At 49.3% G+C, this 17,702-nt stretch overlaps 1 protein-coding gene across 2 annotated transcripts in view; it reads left to right on the top strand.

Moving 5' to 3' along the window:
• The first annotated feature begins 371 nt into the window (after positions 1-371).
• The window catches only part of PTPA (protein phosphatase 2 phosphatase activator), a 28,277-nt gene continuing 10,946 nt past the window's right edge, over positions 372-17,702 (top strand). Inside the window, exons 1-8 of one of the 2 annotated variants that reach the window (XM_085312044.1) lie at positions 372-523; positions 3,657-3,757; positions 5,062-5,148; positions 10,554-10,679; positions 11,433-11,550; positions 13,019-13,118; positions 14,272-14,396; positions 14,924-15,024. In XM_085312044.1, the coding sequence (XP_085168170.1) occupies positions 499-523; positions 3,657-3,757; positions 5,062-5,148; positions 10,554-10,679; positions 11,433-11,550; positions 13,019-13,118; positions 14,272-14,396; positions 14,924-15,024 (783 nt within the window). In that variant the 5' untranslated portion in view covers positions 372-498. The remainder of the gene's footprint in view (positions 524-3,656; positions 3,758-5,061; positions 5,149-10,553; positions 10,680-11,432; positions 11,551-13,018; positions 13,119-14,271; positions 14,397-14,923; positions 15,025-17,702) is intronic. The other variant, XM_085312045.1, reaches the window with a different exon arrangement.

Raw genomic sequence — 17,702 nt, 5'->3', positions numbered from 1 at the left:
GCCGCCAGGGGGCGGGGCCGCCCCGCCGCCATCTTGGAGTGGGGCGAAGCGCGCGCCGCCATCTTGAGGAGGGGCAAGGCGCCGCTGGCGGCAAAGGTACTGGCGCTGTCCGGGCGTGAGGCTACCCCGGCAGCTGCCGGCTCCTGTGGACAAGGCGAGGGGAGGCTTGTCCTGCCCGCTGAGACCCTCCTCCGCTCCTGTTCGCGCACCGTCCCTCCCCACCGCGCTGGGCGCTGTAGCGCCCCGCACAAACATGGCCTCCGGCGGCCCTGTGTGGGCGTAAGAGCCTGTGCCCCTCACAAGCATGGCGGCGCGGGCAACGACGGTGGCTCGGAGGGGGCCAAGCTGCCCGCTTGTCAAACTGCCCGCTTGTCAGCGGGCCCCGGGAGCCGTGGGGCCGGGCGCCTTGCCCTGCTCAAAGATGGCTGACGGCGGCCTCGGCGTGTCGGGAGGTGAGAGGTGAAAGGTGACAACGGCGGGTGGCCTGGCTCCAGGAAGATGGCAGAGAGCGAGCGGCAGGCAGGTGAGGGGCAGCCGGTCCCCCTCCACCCCCTAGCCGAGGTGGGGGGCGGTTGTGTGGCCCATGGGATGGGGGCTGTGCTGGGGGCCTTCGGGGGATGTCTGCAAGGCTGAGGTGCCCGAGCCCCATAGGCTGTGGGGGCTAAGGGGGGCCAGGCCCCACAGGGTATGAGGAAGCTCAGAGTCGAGAGGTATCTGGGCCCTAGAGGGTATGGGGAGGATTGGGGTCCCGGGGTGTCTGGCACCCATAGGTTATGGAGGGGATTGGAGTCAGGTGGGGCTGGGCCCTATAGGATATGGAAGGGATTGGGGTCAGGGGCTGTGTGGGCCCCATAGGGTATGGGGCAGATTGGAGTGGGGGGGGAGGTTTGGGCCCCATCGTGTATGGGGGGGATTGGGGTCAGGGATGTGTGTGGGCCCCATAACCCAACCGTGGTGGTGATGGGGCAGGAAGCGGGTGCTTGCTGTCGAGGTAGGGAGAGGACTCCACTGCTTGTTGGGGCTCCCTGCCCCATGGGCTGGGCTGAGGCACTTTGAGGCATGGGGAGCCCTAGAAACTCCCCCAAAGCGTAGCTGTCCCCCTTCCTTSCTCTGGACTGGTGCTTCTTCAGCAGTAAACTGCTGGTGCAATGCAGGCCTTGTGGTGGTGCTGCTGTTAATATGTTATTTCCCCTAAAAGAGGGAAGTTCAGGCTGGTGCCCTCTGTGGGGTCTATGCCCCAAAGCAGGAAACCAGAGGGGAGGAAGAGTGTGATGGGGGTGTGGGTGTCTGCCTCGCACATCCCCCAGGTCAAGGTGTTTGGGATCTAGGCTACCAGAGCRGTCGGAGTCCAAGCTCTTGGTCAGATGTAGTCCATCTTTTGTGCCTCAGTTTCCTGTTGATGAACTAGGATAGATTTATGTATCTCCTAGGAGTGCTGTGGAGCTTCAGAGATGTGTCATATAAGTGAAAAGGTGTACATAGATCTTTGCGCAAATGCCCACAAGTAATTGAAAAGTAGCAGTTTTCACTGTTGTGTTCCTCCCCKCTGACTGCTGCTATCTTGCATCTGGCCACTGAAGGGTTCTCAGTGACGGTATTGTATATTCAGCTCTTCTAATGGTCTGATACAAAGAGCAGACATAGAGCAAAACTCCAGCAGCTCTCCCTTGTCTGTGCTGAAATGGGCAGTGTTTGCTCTTGTAGGAAATCTGTCAGTCAGATGAATTTGATGTTTTGGGTTTGTTTCCTGCCCTCCCATGCCAATAAGACCGGAAGTGCCTTCTTTGTCAAAGTCGTATCTTATCAAAAAAATAACYTTTTCTGCTCCTGTCTCCATTATGTCGTTGTGTTTAGACTTCTACTTATGTATTACTTTTATAATATTATAAYCCCTGCAGGCTTTATTTTTTATTTTATTTTTTTTTTTCCTTTTTAAAAAAATTCTGGTTGCTTCCCCCAAAGGAAAGGTACAAAAAGTGCTTTAAAAAGTCTGGTTAAAAAAAAAATGTGAAGAGATTTTTAAAAAAAAAAAAAAAAAAAAAAAAAAACTTTTGTGAGACAGAGCTTGGACTAACAGCTGGATCCTTGTGATCTAGGCCACTGCCTTGGCCATGCCTCTGGTCTTTACRTATGATCTGTATTAACAGACAAGTCAGTGTTAGCCTTTTTGTATACCGCTACTCTGGAGTTCTTTATCATGTTCATGTTATAAACTGTTTTAAAAAAACAGCTCCATGATTGTGATGCTAGTTATTGCAAGGAGTTTGTTGTGTTTTCAGAAGAGACATACATGTCTTTCATTTAAATTCCTCACACATTGTTCCTCTCATCTTTGTAGCTGAGACTTTAACTTACGAACAAGAGTAAACGGAATGCCTTTCTGCAATGCCAATCCTGGGCAGGTGATGAGACTGTGTTAGTTTTGTAGATGTGGACCTTGAGAGGCAGGAAGTTAAATGACTTTCTAAGGTTATGTGATGAGTCTGTGGTAGAGTTCTGTGATCTGCTTGTTAGATAGCACTGCTCTGCTAGACAGAAGGGAAAGAGCTGCTGACATTTCTCAGAGCGTTTTCTATGTAAACGCAACTTAAAATATTTTTAAGGAGTTCAGCTTTGCTGGCGTSTGTTATAGAGCCAGTGCCTGAACTTGTCATACTGTGGAGAGCAGTCACTAAAGCGTTTCCAAGGTGGCTGATGCTGAAAAAACAGCTTCAGATTTTCTAGAATTAAAATGAACTAGGTGACTCTGAGAGAATTCAAAAAATCACATTAACAGCCAGTTTCCTTAACTATGGCCTGCTGCATTGCCTCTTGCTGTTAAAGTTTTGCTTATAAAATCACGATGCAAATTGCCTTTAACCTTGTGGAGCATTTCTGGCTCTGCAGTGTCCTGGTGCAGGACTGCCGGCTGAGAGCAGAGCCAGCGCTCACCTGAGCTGGGGAAGGAGTGACCCTTCAGGCAGGGTTGAGTCCTTGGTTTGGATGCTCAGGGGAAGAGCTAATCTAATGCATTAACAATGTGCATTCACATTAAATATTACATCCTGGGCTCTTGGAGAGCTTTAAAATTAAATGACCTTCATAGCTTGCACTTGGGTGATGCTGTTGCCCTGCCTCCTCGAAGTCCCTGTGCTGCCTGGACTGGGGACCAGCGCTCTGGATTGCGCTGGGCTGAGYGCCATCTATTGAATTGTTCCAGCTTTCTCTTTGCAAGAGTTGTGCTTTTTAGGGGACTGCAGTTCTGGCTTAAAATCCTCAAACCAAAGTACAGGTAGTTTGTTAGGAGAGTTCAGGGCTTCTCCCTGACCTGAAGCTTGTCTTCGCTGGAGAGAGATAAGTTATCCAGCTGGACCTTGACTTTGTTTGCTCCTGCAACAACCTCTCTATTTTAATGGGAAGTGCATCTTTAGCAGTGAGAACAAAGCATAGTGCAACTTTTTGATGCCTTGCACTATCCTTGGGGTATGTTACCAGGGACTGAGAGATTATTGCTGGATGAGTGGGACTTTGTGGGTTAACAGTGCAAGCRGGGACAGATTTGTTCACTCTCTCTCCTGAGAAATGCACATTGATTTCCAAGGAAGGGCTCACATTAGAGGACTTTTTTTTTTTCCTTCTCCACTGGTTCTTTTTTACCTCTCTTTTGTATGTCCTAGGCACCTCTGAGGAGGTGGCTCCTCAACTCCAGCAGAGCTTCATGATCCCCAAAAAGGAGATAAACATGGTTTCTGACATGGCCAAATGGAAGCGCTCTCAGGTATGTGTCTGGGCTCAGGAAGAATTGGTAGGTGCTTATTGCATTCCAGTGGCAGCCAGGTCTGGCCTAGTAACAGCCACGAGGTAAAAGRGATTTGGGCAAGTAATGAGAAACTMATTGATTTRCCTTTTAAAGGAGAAGAGGCAAATTGGCTGTTTGTAGGAAAATAATTTGACAATGAAGTGCAGAATCCGATAAAGGAAGGAGCCAGGAGCCAGGGAGAGCCAAAGAGGCTTGAGAGTGACCAGAAAATTATCCCTATTCTATTCCAACAGGCTAGCCTAGAAACTGATAACTATTTTATCCTGCCTAGCCTGTACATCATGTCAAAACTGGATTTACACAGCATTGTTTGAACTCCAGCTTGAACATGGTCCAGCTGTGTGGCCCTCTAGTAGCAGCAGGGCTGGGTTAGTTCCTGGGGCCTTCCCCACCTTATTGTGTTGGAAAGGGCTCTAGAGCTGAGACCTTCAGTTTCCTGAATAGTATTTATTTATTGTATATGTGGGGCTGGCAGAACAGGCCTCTGCCTTTGAGGGATCAAGGTGATGATCCAAACTTGTTCCTCCTGCTGGCCCTGCCTTTTAGGAACAAGTTCTTACATAATGACWGATCTATGATGACTTAAAAGAAGCTTAAATGATAGCAAGGTCTCAAGAAAACTCATGGCTGCTACTTCCTTTGTGAAATCTCCTAGGCTTAAAGTCTCTCTCCTGATCAGGGTTTCTGTGCAAGTGAGTCTGAAGGAGGGAGAGATGACAACATGCTAGTCAGGGGGATTTGAAGACTTCAGTTGCTGAGCTGCTCTGGATATGATGCTTCAAAACTAGCAAATTTAGAGGAGAGCAGAGAGGAACTTGGGCGGTTGCCCACTTCTCCATTGTGTATGCACATGGGAGAAAAGTTGAAGGAAGAAGGAGGAGATAATGGCGCAGGTCTGGGAGAGGCAGTTCAGAACAGGATGTCCAGACAGGACTGAGACTCTGCAGAGCTGGGAGTTTGAATTTGATCTGATAAGAGGGGGGCAGCTGGGGGAGGATATTAGGGAAARTGTGAACTTTCTTAAGATTCTTCTCTTTGCAGTTTCTTCACTGATGCAGAGTTCTTAGTGCAATCACCATCACCCTGAAGGACTGCAAAAAATAGCAGTAACTTCATAGCAAGCCCTGCATCCTGGATTTCCTCAGGGAATCAGTGTTGTGTGTTGGGAAGGGTTCCCTCTGTAGGAGAGTGCTCCTGTGCTGTACTGTTGGTCCAAACAAACTCTGTTCAGTAATGCCTTGCTCTCTTGGATGTGTTTGCAGGCTTATGCAGATTACATGGGCTTCATCCTCACCCTGAATGAAGGTGTCAAGGGCAAGAAGCTGACCTGTGAATACAAAGTCTCAGAGGTAGGAGAAGGTTGGATCCTCTTGTTTCTCCTTTTCTTCTGCTTTTTCTGGACTCTATAGTGAATGTTTCCTAGGTGAGGAATGAATTGGTGTCTTATCTGGGGGACAGGRAGAATAAATGCATTTGGACTGTGCTTGGAGATGTGAGCATCAGCCCACAGTGCTTCCTCCAGGATGCAGAGGCTCTGTGCTTGCCTGCTGGATGAGAAATCAAGCAAGTTGCAAGTGGACAGAAGCTGAGAGTGAGGAGGAAGATGCAGAAAGAATGTGTTTTGACGCAGTTTGACTTTGACCAGTGATGTTTTTTGAAGATGCAGCCAACTAGCTGCAGCCAAAAGACTGAGACCTCTGTAGTATTCCTGCTTCTCCTATTGCCTTTCTGTGTGACCTTGGGCAAGTCACTTACCTCCTTGTGCTTGGGCTTCCTCATTGCTCAGACTGCACTCAAGGTGCTGATCTCCTGGGCCCATGCTGTACTGAGGTTTGACTTGTCAGCATCAGTGGGTGCAAGCTTGAGGCAGGTCCTTGGTTGGGCCTGCTGTGCCAAGTGWGCTCGGAGTTAGAGGTCTGAGGAGTGCGAGGGTGAAGTGAGYTAGGGCAGTACGTTTAGTCTATGGGGCAGGATTGCTTTTTCCAATGCGTTTAGCAGAAATGGTCGTTTTTTCCTTTGTGCCAGTGTGACTGGCACCTGGCCCTCTCTGGTGCCATAGCTGGTTTTAATGCCCCTTCCCCTTACCAGGCCGCAGTGAAAGAAGGCAGAGCCCATTGAGCATCATTTGGAGTCAGAGCTGGGATAGAGAGTGAAGTCAGAGGGAAGAGCAGCCTTCCTCACTGGCATTATTGCCTGGACTCAGCTGTGTTTACTTCTTGAGGTCAYCCTAGTGTTGCAGTGGTCTGCAGTGGACATGCTGGCTGCCAGTTTGGCTTCCATGCTGCGCCCTGAGTTGTTCTGCCTTGCTCTGTGTTGCAACAAAGATTCTAGGGTGTCTCTTTGCTCTTCAGACTTGCTGATGTGCCAAAAAGCTGGGAATGATCTGTTTAAAGATGACTTGGACAGAGTGGGAAGCAGATTGGGCCATGCCTGTTTACAGCTTTATTCTGGTGTGGAAAGGCAGCCTACAAYGATCTTTAATCTAGTCATTTATGTTTGAAACAGGCACATTAAGTCCAACCTTCCCTTCAAGGAGCAAGTGTGTGAATGAGAAAGTTGCTTGTAGTTCACAGGAGGGATCAGGGATAATGAATCTCTTTCTAACAGGTTTTCTGACTACCTTTTGCTCCTTCAATTCACTAGAATTTGCTGGTCTGAGGTGCTTCCTTCAAATGCCACTCTCCTTTCAACTGTTTGTATTTCACCTTTGAGTTTTGTTTTTGTCATTATCTCTCTCAGTCATTCACAGGTGGGTTCTAGGGAAACAAGGCATGAAAAAGGAGCAAAACAATGAAGAAAAAAACCCCACTCTCTTCCTCCAAATCCTTTGAACTGTGGGCTGTCTCAGAGAAGCTGTGTTAGGGCTGCATCCATGCAGCAGATTCCTCTTGGAACGAATGTGTTCCATCCACGGTCCCAGTACAGGTGATGATCAGACATGATCTTGACCACTTGGGAAGTGGTAGTGAATGTGTCTYTTCCCCTTGCACTGTGGAGAGCAGAAACCTGTGACTTGAGACACAGGTGGAGCGTCCCCTGGGTCGCCTTGTTGATGAGGTTGCCTGTTCACAAGGGCTCGTTTGTAGATCAAACTGCTTATCTTTGCTTTTAAAGGCTCAGCCCCTTGTGGCCTCTGCTTGCATCTCTGCTCTGCTTTCTTCTCTTTTGCTGTACCTGCTACTGATGTGCTTTTATGCTGTCCCATCTTACTCCCTGATCAAATGGTGGAGACGCCTTCCTTCGGCAAATGACCTCCTGGAATCCTTTCTGCTGAAYGCGTATCCTCTTTGTGACTTACTGGTGTTGCTTTAGCAAAGAAGAAATAAAGTATGGTSTGCTCTGCTTTGAGAGAGCTGGCTTAATGGTTTCCAGAGTAGTGTGTGTCAATACCAAACTGTGCAGTCAAGTGAGGGTTGGATTCTGTGGGGCTGAGCCCCTTCTGAGAATTGCTGAGCTTGCTCTGCTCTTACTGAAAATGGACAAGTTGTTGGGGGCTGAGCTGGTGGCTTGGCTCTGCTTGGCTTATCAGGGAATCCTACTGCATAGAGCTGTCTGGAGCGTGGTTGGAGGCATCTGACAAGTGGYGATAGCTGAGCTGTTGTTCAGGGCTCCACCATAGCCCCTGTGTCTGGCACAGAGTTTCACGACTGGTGGGCCGTGGCCTGCCCTCCTCTCCTGGAGGGAGCGCTTTCACCCGGTGAGCTGTGCAGCAGCTGCTGGGGCTGCAGCCTGGGCCACCACTTCTACGCACTGACTTTGATCTGAGGAACAGTGCATCAAAGAGGAGGTTACTGTAGCCACGCAGACAACAGACCTTCCCTCTAAACGGCGTGCTTCCGGAGGAACTGGGGGAAACTGGTTGTCTGTTTGGCTTGCCCTGGTTCCAGGAGGGAAGCAGCAAGTGTCCTCATGTCAGCAGCTCCCCACCTGGGCACGGGCTGAGGAGCCCAATGGGCAGGCTTGGTCTCTGCAAGCAGCACTGGCTGGTGATGCCACCTCAGCACCTCTCTCTGCCTGGCCTTTGCTCTTGAGAGATGCTGACAGGTCTCTGCTCTGTAGGAGACTTTGTGATTTGCCTTTGGGACTGGTGGCAGGCTCGGGGTCAAGGGGATGCAAAATCAGCACAACGGAAAGAGCAAGGAGAGCGGGCAGCGAGGGGGGGGGGGAAGGCTGCCTTTGCTTTGATCACTGTAAAGGTAAAGCAAAAATAGAGCTTAAAAACCTAGCCAGGCAAGAGAGGGCTGCAGGGGTGCTGCTGGTCGTGTTCCCGTAAGCTCTGCTCTTTCCCCCGTGCCCCGTGGCCGGGGTCAGTCCTGGCTGCACGAGTTTCCTCTGCTGGACAATGGGAAGCTGCTGCTTTTAATAACCCCCTTTTCAAAGGGCCTTGAGCCCAAAATGAGCYGCATCTCTTTAATTATTTATTGGTAGGCTGAGGCAGCAGCTGGGTCCTGCTCTCCCCTGTTCAGTGGGGCTGGGCTTTTAATCCCTTTAAAGCGAGCGAGCGGGGAAGGGAGGCTCGACTCTCCCTCGCGCTCCCCGGGGCCTGCGGGCAGATCTGGGGAGGGGGAAGGAGGCAGCTCTTGCCAGCCATTTATCCAGGCAGCGCTGAGCCCTCRGTGAGAGGGGTTTGAAATACGGGAGCTGCTCGTAATGAGCTGCTGCTGCTGCTGGGGGATAAATCACCAGCACGATTTAATTATTCAATACAACCCAGTGCTGGGGATGCTGTCGCTTAATTGGAGGGGAGCGCAGTAGGCAGGCAGGGGTGGAGCTGACTCCAGACCTGACCCAGGGCAGTGGGGAGATGCTGGGTTTGTGCAGAATTTGGGCCAGCTGAAAGAGAAGGGGTTGCGCTGCCTCACTCTGCACAAATCCTGGGCACTAGCTGGTTACTGGTTCTGACTTGCACCCTCACAAGGGCACCCAGCACTTCTGGCCTGCTCTCTCTGTTTGCCCACCTGCACTTGGGGCTTTTCGTGTTCCTGGTGTGCTCGAGTCCCAGCCTCTAGCCTGGTTGCCAGCTGGATTTCCAAGGTCCCTCTGGGTGGAGCCCTCCTCCTGCTGCTCCCTGCTCCCGCTCTCTGCTTTACCCTCACCGTGTCCTCGGCTTCCAAGGAGCTGTCGGTGCAGGAGGCTGAGCCTGCTATGAGACCCGTCCCCTTCCCTTCTTGGGAGCAGAGATGATGGGGAGCAATTCGAGGCTGGTTCAGCAGCAGCCCAGCTCTGCCTTGCCTGCTCTCCTCCCCCGTCCCCTTCAAGTGGCACTTCAAGGGCTAGAAACTTGCTGGGCTCGGCTGTTTCCTCCTCCTCCCGGCAGGCAGCATGAAGAATTGAACCACAGCCCAGGAGACCAGCCAGCTTCATATGGTCGATGCCTCCAGCAAAGTCAAACCAGCCTCTGTTTCTGCTGTCCTTTTTGTCCCCTTGATGGAGGAATCCCCTCTCGAGACAGCGGAGCCTACCTTGCCCGGGGCCTGGCCAGCCGCTGCGGCAGCTGACGGCTCTCCAGCTCCTTCGAGTCAGGCAAGGAGAATCCCAGACCCTCTGGCCAGCTCGACTGGTTGTTGACAGAGCTTCCTAAAGCTGTTAGGAGCTGCTTTGAGTGCTGCCCCCAGTTTGGATGGCAATCTTGCTGTGGTGCTGCCTTTCAACACGTGGTGCCATAGCTGTTCCCCGACTGCATGGGCAAGGCATGCAGGAGGCTATGTGCGTTAACCGATCCTGGTAGTGACAGTACGGCTTGAGATGCTGTGCTGTGTGGCCTGTTGCTCTGTGCRTCTTCGCCTTTTTCTTCGTGGTCATGGCAGTGCCTCCTCCAGTCTCTGCCTCTCCTATGTCCTGCACAGGTTCCTCACTTTCTCCTTTCGGTATGGGGTGCAGGAAAGATAACTTTGCTGTCCTGCTGGTTCCTTTGTCTTCCCACCAGCTTCATGCTCTTACTAGGGCATTTCTCAAGGTCCACGTACTTCTTATCTGTGCTCTGATGAGAGCACTGGTGGGCAAACCAGACTGTCTCTTCCTAGGGATGGGTTGTATGTTGTCTATATGTCTATTGGCTAGGTGCCTTGTGCACTTGTGCTGTAATGCTGGGTTGGAGCCCCCTTAGCAGTCTAGCTGGTACAAAGTTGAAGCCACAGGAATCATGCCTAAAAGGCTTAATTAAGATTAGACTCTGCTGTGTGAGGTGCCTTACAAGTGATAAGACCATCTCTGTTAGTCCTGGCTCCTAAGAGACACTTCAGGACAAAGATTAGAGGCCCCGAGAGGGGATGTATACATGCAAGACCACGTAAGCAGCCGTGGATGAGGATAGACTATAAATACTGTGCTGTATCCCATGGGACACATAGGACTGTAAAGGTGCAGCTCCTCAGTTTTGTGTTGGAGATCCCTTAATTAGGTAGCACTTCTGCCCCTGCTTCTCTGTCTTGTATGTCCTACACGTACGAGCTTGCTTTACATCATCTGCCGGAGGTTTTAGAGTGTGATGCTGTTGCAGCCCATGAAAGCTGTATGGGCTACTGGAGAGCCTGCCTCAGGCTGCATTTTTTATTGGACTGATCTTGTAGGGGAAAGGAGGTTTGGCCGGGCCCCTTTACATTTCAGGTAGAGTTGGCACGTCACATTCCTGCTTCCCACCCATGGGAAGAATGGCATTAGCTATAATGACCCCAGTCTAGGGCAAAGATATGAGAGCCTGAGGGACTRCTTTATTTTGTGTCACTGTAGCCCCTCATCTTCTTTGTCTCTGTAGCCCATTGAAAAACTGGTGGCTCTTCTGAACACCCTCGACAGATGGATCGATGAAACTCCACCAGTGGATCAACCTTCTCGCTTTGGGAACAAAGCCTTTAGGACCTGGTACGCCAAACTGGACCAGGTGAGCATGTCTTTCATCTGTACTATTATGTTCAGCTCCTATGGAAAAGCAGTATGTCCAGTAGTGGTAGCAGAACGGCTGCATCCCTCTGTGGTAGTCAGGCAATCTGTAGAGGAGTTGCATAGTCTCTGATAAGCAGTGGAGTGGTCTATCTCTTGATATGCATCACTTACTCCTGATCTGGTGCTGTCTTTACTTCTTATGAGAGCAGAGGCTCCATGTAAATACTCCTAGCTGGGTTGCTCTGAATGTCATTCCAAAGAACTCCTTTGCTCTGTAACTACTCGCCGTGTCTGCTAGCTGATAGGTGACACAGAAGATCAGAGGAAGGTTGTAAAACTCCCTGACTTTCTTCAGCTCAGAGCACTTGCCCTGTACTGAACTCTGAAGCTGGCAGAGGCAGAGTCCAGGCAGCAATGTGCTTGCAGGTGGTTTTCTGCTCTTTCATTCTTGAGATGCCTCAGTGTGTAACTGGGCTGATGTGCCTCGATGATGAAGTCCTTTTTTTTCCCCACAGGCTGCATGTGTCCCGAGTAAGCATCAGGCGAAGCTCTCCCCACATCGCTCTGTGGAGGTGACCTCTTCAGTAGGAGAGTTTATGCCTCAGTCAGGCTGGCCCTGGGTGCTGTAGGAGTGCACCACTGCAGCTCCTTCTCTATCTTGCTGTGCGACACTTTGTGCGAGCAGAGGACATGCTCTCGGGAACTGCGGCAGTTCTGTGCTCACTCAGCGGGGTCGTCTTTTGTCTTTCAGGAAGCAGAAAAGTTGGTGGCAACAGTGATCCCCAAGCCTTTAGCTGACGCTGCACCGGAGGTAGCAGTGTACCTGAAGGAATCGGTGGGGAACTCCACTCGCATTGACTACGGCACAGGTACCCTGGCACGTAGGCTGCCCAAGACTGGGTTCCCTAGGGCAGCCACCCTTTGCATCCTGATGCTGGATTTATTTAAATACGCTATATCCACTGTTTTTAGTGCCAAGGCCAGAAGTTGCCCATCTTCCTTCTTGGGCCTCCTAATCCTGTGTCCAGTATGAGCTCTGAATGGGGCACAGAGAGAGCTGGGGCTGGGAACTGGGCTGTACTGGAGCTACGACACCCTTCTCATGTTTCATCCAAGCACCGCAAACTGCTTGCAAATGTGATTGCACGAAACTGAACTAGAGTGGGAAACAAGCTTGCGTCCAGTGGGAAGAGGCTTGAGTTCTGGTGTTTCCTAGGAGTGGCATCATTGCTTAAATAAAGACTTTAAAATCTGAATGCAGACACTTTTTTTGCACCTAAGAAAATACAGAGTTACAGGCTGGGGTAACCACACTGGCTTCAGTTAGACATAAATCCAGAATTGTTGATGGTGAAACTACATGGTTACTCCACACTCTGCCCCTTTGTTTAGAGGGCAGATGTGCTGAAAAGAGCCCTCGGCAAAAGGCATGAGTAGGACACTGAGGGAGCTGGGAAACACGACTTTGGAAATGGTTAGAAGGATGAAGTGCGGAGACTGAGCAGTGCCTTGCCAGGAGAGCTACAGCTCGCTGGCACCAGGGGGAGATGTTGTCCTTGGAAAGGGACCTGGTGGCTGAGATTTTGTCAGCTCAGGGAATAAAATTCAGTCTTTCCTCCCCTCCTGTGYGTCCTGAGCCAGGGGCCCATGTCTTAGATCCCAGTGGCTAGATTGTAGGTGCAGTTTATTCCTACACTGGCAGCTGCATTTTTTTATGAAGTGAAGCTGCTTATCTTGTACTCTCCCTTGTTCTATGGTCCCTTCCTCTGAAGGACATTGCTCTGTTTTTGCTGGTTGCCTTTTTCTCCTTGCTGTTGGCTGAAGGACAGAGCTGCAGAGCCCCAGCCACTGATCCCAGTACCTTCTGGGAGGGGCTGTTTCCAACACTGGCGTGGCATCTGCATCCTTCTGAAACAGATATTTCTGAAGCAGGAGGAAATCCGTTTACCTGSAGATGTAAAGTTCTCTCGCATCTCCAGAGCAGACGGTTCTGCAGTGTTCCACTTCCCCTGCTTTGCTGAGCTCCTAGGAAAGGCCCTGCCTTTCTCCCAGCACACCCCATGTTGGAGCTGATTTTCCTCAAAAACTCTTCTTTCTTTCCCCAAATTAATAGTGATCTTACAAATGTCTAGAAGGCACTTTGGCTGGGTGTTGTGTGGGAATGAAATGTCAGCTTGTGTCATTAATAGGCAGCACCTTAGGGACAGCTGAGTGAGGCTTTTGCCCTGGGAATGTGGCTGTTGTGATTTCTAAAGAGCTGTTGTGGTGCCTACAGAAGGTTTACCCAAGGGATTGGAAACACCTATGTCATGTCTCTTCATCTTTTCTTAACTTCAGGGCATGAAGCTGCATTTGCGGCCTTTCTCTGTTGCCTCTGCAAAATCGGTGTTCTCAGAGTGGATGACCAGATGGCCATTGTCTTTAAAGTGTTTAACAGGTGAGATAACAGGAGAAGAGCTAGAAGCATTGGGTCATTTGCGGGTCAGATTTGATAGTGTCCCCTTCCAGCTATCTGAGATGTTTGAGATGTTACCACTTGTTCTATACATCAGTCTCTTCCTGTAGTCTGGGCAGGTTGTGCACCCTTTCTTTCCCTTGTCAGTACCTATTTGGAAGTAAGAAATAGTAAGATGATCCTCYTTCTAGGATATGATCTGGGAAAATCAGGATCCTTCTAGGCAGGTATATGCATAATAAAGAACATGAGCTCTTTATGGAAGAGCTTGCTGACCTAGGGAAGAAGGGCAGAGTAGAAAACTACCTTTGAATGTAAATGTAGACAATTTAAAATTAGGAAGCAGACGTACTTTTTAATGGAGCATATCATTACCCACGAWGACAATCTCCAAAGAGTCTGGTGGCACCTTGTCTGTTAGAGGCTGGTTGTCTTTTTGGAAAGTTTTTTAGTTGAACCCAAGTTATCAAGCTCTGCAGAGGCATCTGGGTGAAGTTCTGTGATTTGTGATTAACAGGAATGTCTGACCAGGGGATCTAATGTCTCTTCAGACATTAAAAACACCCCAAAATCTGTGAAACTGAGAGACATCCACTGCTACTTCAGAGGTGTTTCCAACCCAGGAGATGGAGTTAGTAGTGATGAAATCGGTGAAATGGACATTTGGAGCCCAGAGATCTAATCCCAGATGTAGCATTTATTGGTGGCATGGAAATGATTTCCCTCAGTGGTTCTTCCTTGCATTAATTTTCCACCTGAAAAATGGAAGTAGCAGTTGCCATACAGTGGAAAGCTTTCTGAGCTCTTTTGGAGGTTACTGAAGGAGAGTGAAGTACCAATATTCTCAGATAACAGRGGGAATGGGGAAAGATCTTCATCAGCATAAGACACTGTGGATAATATAAACCTCTGTCACTAGCTTTCTTAGAGAATTCAATGTAAAAAAAAAAAAAGATTTTTAACTGAATCAGGCTCTTCTGTTGGGTCAAAAAAAAAATGGGCTTGAGGCCCTCTAAGAGTAGATGGTCTCTTTGTTGGATCTCCCTCTTGTTCAATGGAGGGAGAAGCCTGAACTTACTGACTGTAGTCCAAAAGACYGCCTTATCTTAACTCTGCTTTTTCCCTTTTGTTTCAGGTACCTAGAAGTGATGCGGAAACTTCAGAAGACCTACAGAATGGAACCTGCTGGYAGCCAGGGTGTGTGGGGCTTGGATGACTTCCAGTTTCTACCTTTCATATGGGGCAGTTCCCAACTAATAGGTAATAATAAAAATCTACTACTGTCCCAACCTCCCTTCTGTCTTGTTGGTCTTGGTTGCAGGGATGCTGAAACATACCACTCATTTTTAAGTATAAATGTGATCAGTTTATGTATAATACAGTGGAAGAGTTTGCTTGGGGCTCAAAAATTCTGTTTTCAGTCTTCCAAATGACACAAGTTGCTTAGGTTGGGAGATGGAAGGTTACTTTGTACAGTACATCTGTCTTTATTGCAATGACTGCTAGGGTTTTGTTTGTTTTTTAAGATAGGAGAATAGTGTTTTTTCTGTTAGGAAACACACTTTCCACCCTGATGAGTTTACCTGTTGCCCTTATTGCAAGGGATCTAGAGTGGAAGTTGGGAGATGATTTGAAAGGGAACAACTTTGTACTACCTTCTGAAAAACCTCTATTGGGAGGATCATGGTGCCTGTGGAAGATGGATAGGAAAAGACCTGACTGCTTGAATTTGGTCTCAGAAAAGGGGGTTCTATCTAGGTTGCTTCCTGTTTTCTTTTTCTCTTTAGACCACCCAAATCTGGAGCCTCGGCACTTTGTTGATGAGAAGGTGGTAAATGAAAACCATAAGGACTTCATGTTCCTGGAGTGCATTCTCTTCATTACAGAGGTGAGGGCTGGGAAGTCCGTCTCAGACGGAAGTTCTCTTGATGATAGACACTTTACCTGTAGCTTTCTCTTCCTCCTTTGCTTGTTTGTTTGCTTTCATGGAACTTTATGGATGAGCTGTTGTTGCCTCCTTGAGGTGCTCTCCTTGAATGAGTTGAACAGAGATGTTGAGAGAAAAGTATAATTAAGCCAGATGGGCTGTGGATTGCTACTGAAGGGAGCTCTAACAAAAGCAAACAAATAGCCTTGGATCATCATTTGGGTCAGTCAGTGAAAACTTGGATAGGGAAGACTGGTGCCTGCATGTGTGCTGGGAAGATAAGGTGGGAGCTGCAAAATGGCTGTGCTTGCAAAGATAACCTCCCTCCCCTCCAGCCATTTGGCCCTGCCTAGCAGGCTGTGAGCTTTCCCTTCCTTACGGCAGGCTCCCAGACTTCCACGCAACCTTGTCTCCTCCAGATCTGGCAAGACTCTGCCATAAAAGTTGCAAAAAATGTGCATTTCTGTAAACTATTAAGAGGAGAGAGTGCTGAAGTTAACCTAGCTGGCAGCACCATCAGGACCRTGTTTTTGCTCAAGGACTCTAGGGTCCCTGAGCAAGGGACTGGCGATATTCGGTGTGTTGCCAGCCACAGGCAGTGTTTCTAAATAAGGGAGTTCACAGCTTCCGCCCTTCACTGCAGTGAATGACCTGACTGTTTTTACTGTCCCCCTTGCTGCAAGCTCTGGGCAGAGAGAGCAAGAACCACATGCTCTGTTCTGTTGAGGGATTTCTTGTCTCTGGCAAGAAGGAGTTGATGTGATTAATTCTGAAGGATAGAGTGCAGTTCTTTCTCTTCGTTACATTTGCTTTTTCCCCCTCCTCGCCTCCCTAAATTGGTGATGAGATGAGAAGGGAGGTTACAGAATATGCATTTAGCCTTTCATGTAGAAAACTTTCATAGGAGCCTTTGGACCAAACCCCAGGAGGTGCTGAGTCAAGTCCTACTGGATTTGATACAGTTTGTTGGTACCTATCAGCTCATAGGATTTAACCCTTAATGCAGACTTAAAACTGTGCTGTGGATARTAAAGAGGCACTGGCTGAAGACACAGAGATGAGGACAGGAAATCTGTTCTTGCTTCATCCTCACTGGAAGCAGGAGCCAAGATGCTCTAAGATTTATTTCAATTTGGGGCTGTGTAATGTACTTACAGCACACTAACCCGAAAAGTATAAATCTCATGATGTTTGTGGAAAATTCTGCAGTTTACGGATGACGTGTAAAGTTTAAAATCCACAGCAACACAGTACTTCTAGTCACTTTGCTTTTGCCTGCAAAACTTTGCTTTTTGGTAGGCTTTCTTAATATGTGATTTCACTTCTTTTTCCACCCATGCATTCGTAAGTGATGGTGGAATCCAGCTCTGTAGCTGAGCTGCTCAGTGCCACCTGGTGGTAGGAAAACCCGCTCTTGGTCCCTCCTAGTGTGAGCCGCTAAAGAATTGGAACAACCTGGGTTACCCGGGTTATCCGATGCAGGATATTTCCAACCTGTTTTCATGGGAATACTTCTCACTTTTTAAAAAAAATTTTGCTTTCAAAATTTGATTTTCAAACGCCAGGAAAGGTTGCTGCTGCCACTAGGGGGGGCTGAGACAGCCTCTAATGCCTGCTTTCTCTCCAAAATCAACAACAAAACAAACAAAATATCAGGGGAAAAAAGATAGACGGGATTAAAGACTTTAAATTAAGAATTTTCTTCTGAGCTTTTCAGTTGGAAGGTCCCCTGCTTTAAAGGTATTATTTAAACAGATAGCAAATACCACCACAGTTCCTACACGGGGTCTAGTACATCTGCTGGGAGAAAAACTCTTGTTTCAGCAAACCTTGGCCAAGGTGGGTTATTTTCTTTTAATCAGGAGYACGTTCTCTTGAGCAGATATTTTTTCTCAGCCTCTGGGTGACGTTTCAGGGTTGTGAATATATAGTGTCGTGGTGTTTGCCACGTGTATGTTTAAACCTCAGACTCTTAAAGTAACAGCGRGATGATGTCCGGCGTGAACCCGCTCAAACATTCCCCTTGGCGCACCACCCCGCGCTGCACGCGGACGCGGCAGCCAGCCTTACGCAAGCTCGCCTGCTGTTGGGAAATCTGTCAGGTGGTTTGTGACCTGAGCGCTTGGATATTTTTTTTTAATTTTTTTTAATAAGATGAGGTTCACTGAGCTGCCTGGGATTTGGGCTGTTGCCCCCCGCYGCCTGGCACCGCGTTTTGCCCAAGCGTGCTCCGGGGCAGAAAGCAGGGTGCTTACGACATTCGTAGGTATGAGGATGAAGATGGTTTGGGAGCTGCGTTCACGGTGCCTGATGCAATACGAGTGGTGAACGGAGCTGCCATGCTGGCAGTAACGGGCAGGTTGGGTGCGTTTGCACCCTGTAAGCGTCAAAGAGAGGTGCTGGGGTACGACCGGCTCGTCTCACGAGCTCTGCGTGGGAGTCGCGCGGCGGAGCGGTGAAAGCAGCCGGGCGCTCGCTCGGAGCCGCGCCGTCTTTGAAGGAAAAAACCGAGGACCCGGCGCCACCTGCCACTGAGCCGAGGGGAACGCGAGCCCGTTGGAAGCAGCGCGCTCGCGCCGGGCGCCCCGGCGCCGCAGCGATCCCCTCGGCCCCGCGATGCCGTTTCCCACGCGCCCGCC

The sequence above is a fragment of the Rhea americana genome, unplaced genomic scaffold (genome assembly GCF_003343005.1).
Source record: "Rhea americana isolate MKP2758 unplaced genomic scaffold, rheAme1 scaffold_357, whole genome shotgun sequence".
NCBI lineage: Eukaryota > Metazoa > Chordata > Aves > Rheiformes > Rheidae > Rhea > Rhea americana.
Note: the sequence above shows the minus strand (reverse complement) of the source record. Positions and strands in the feature narration are given on the sequence as shown.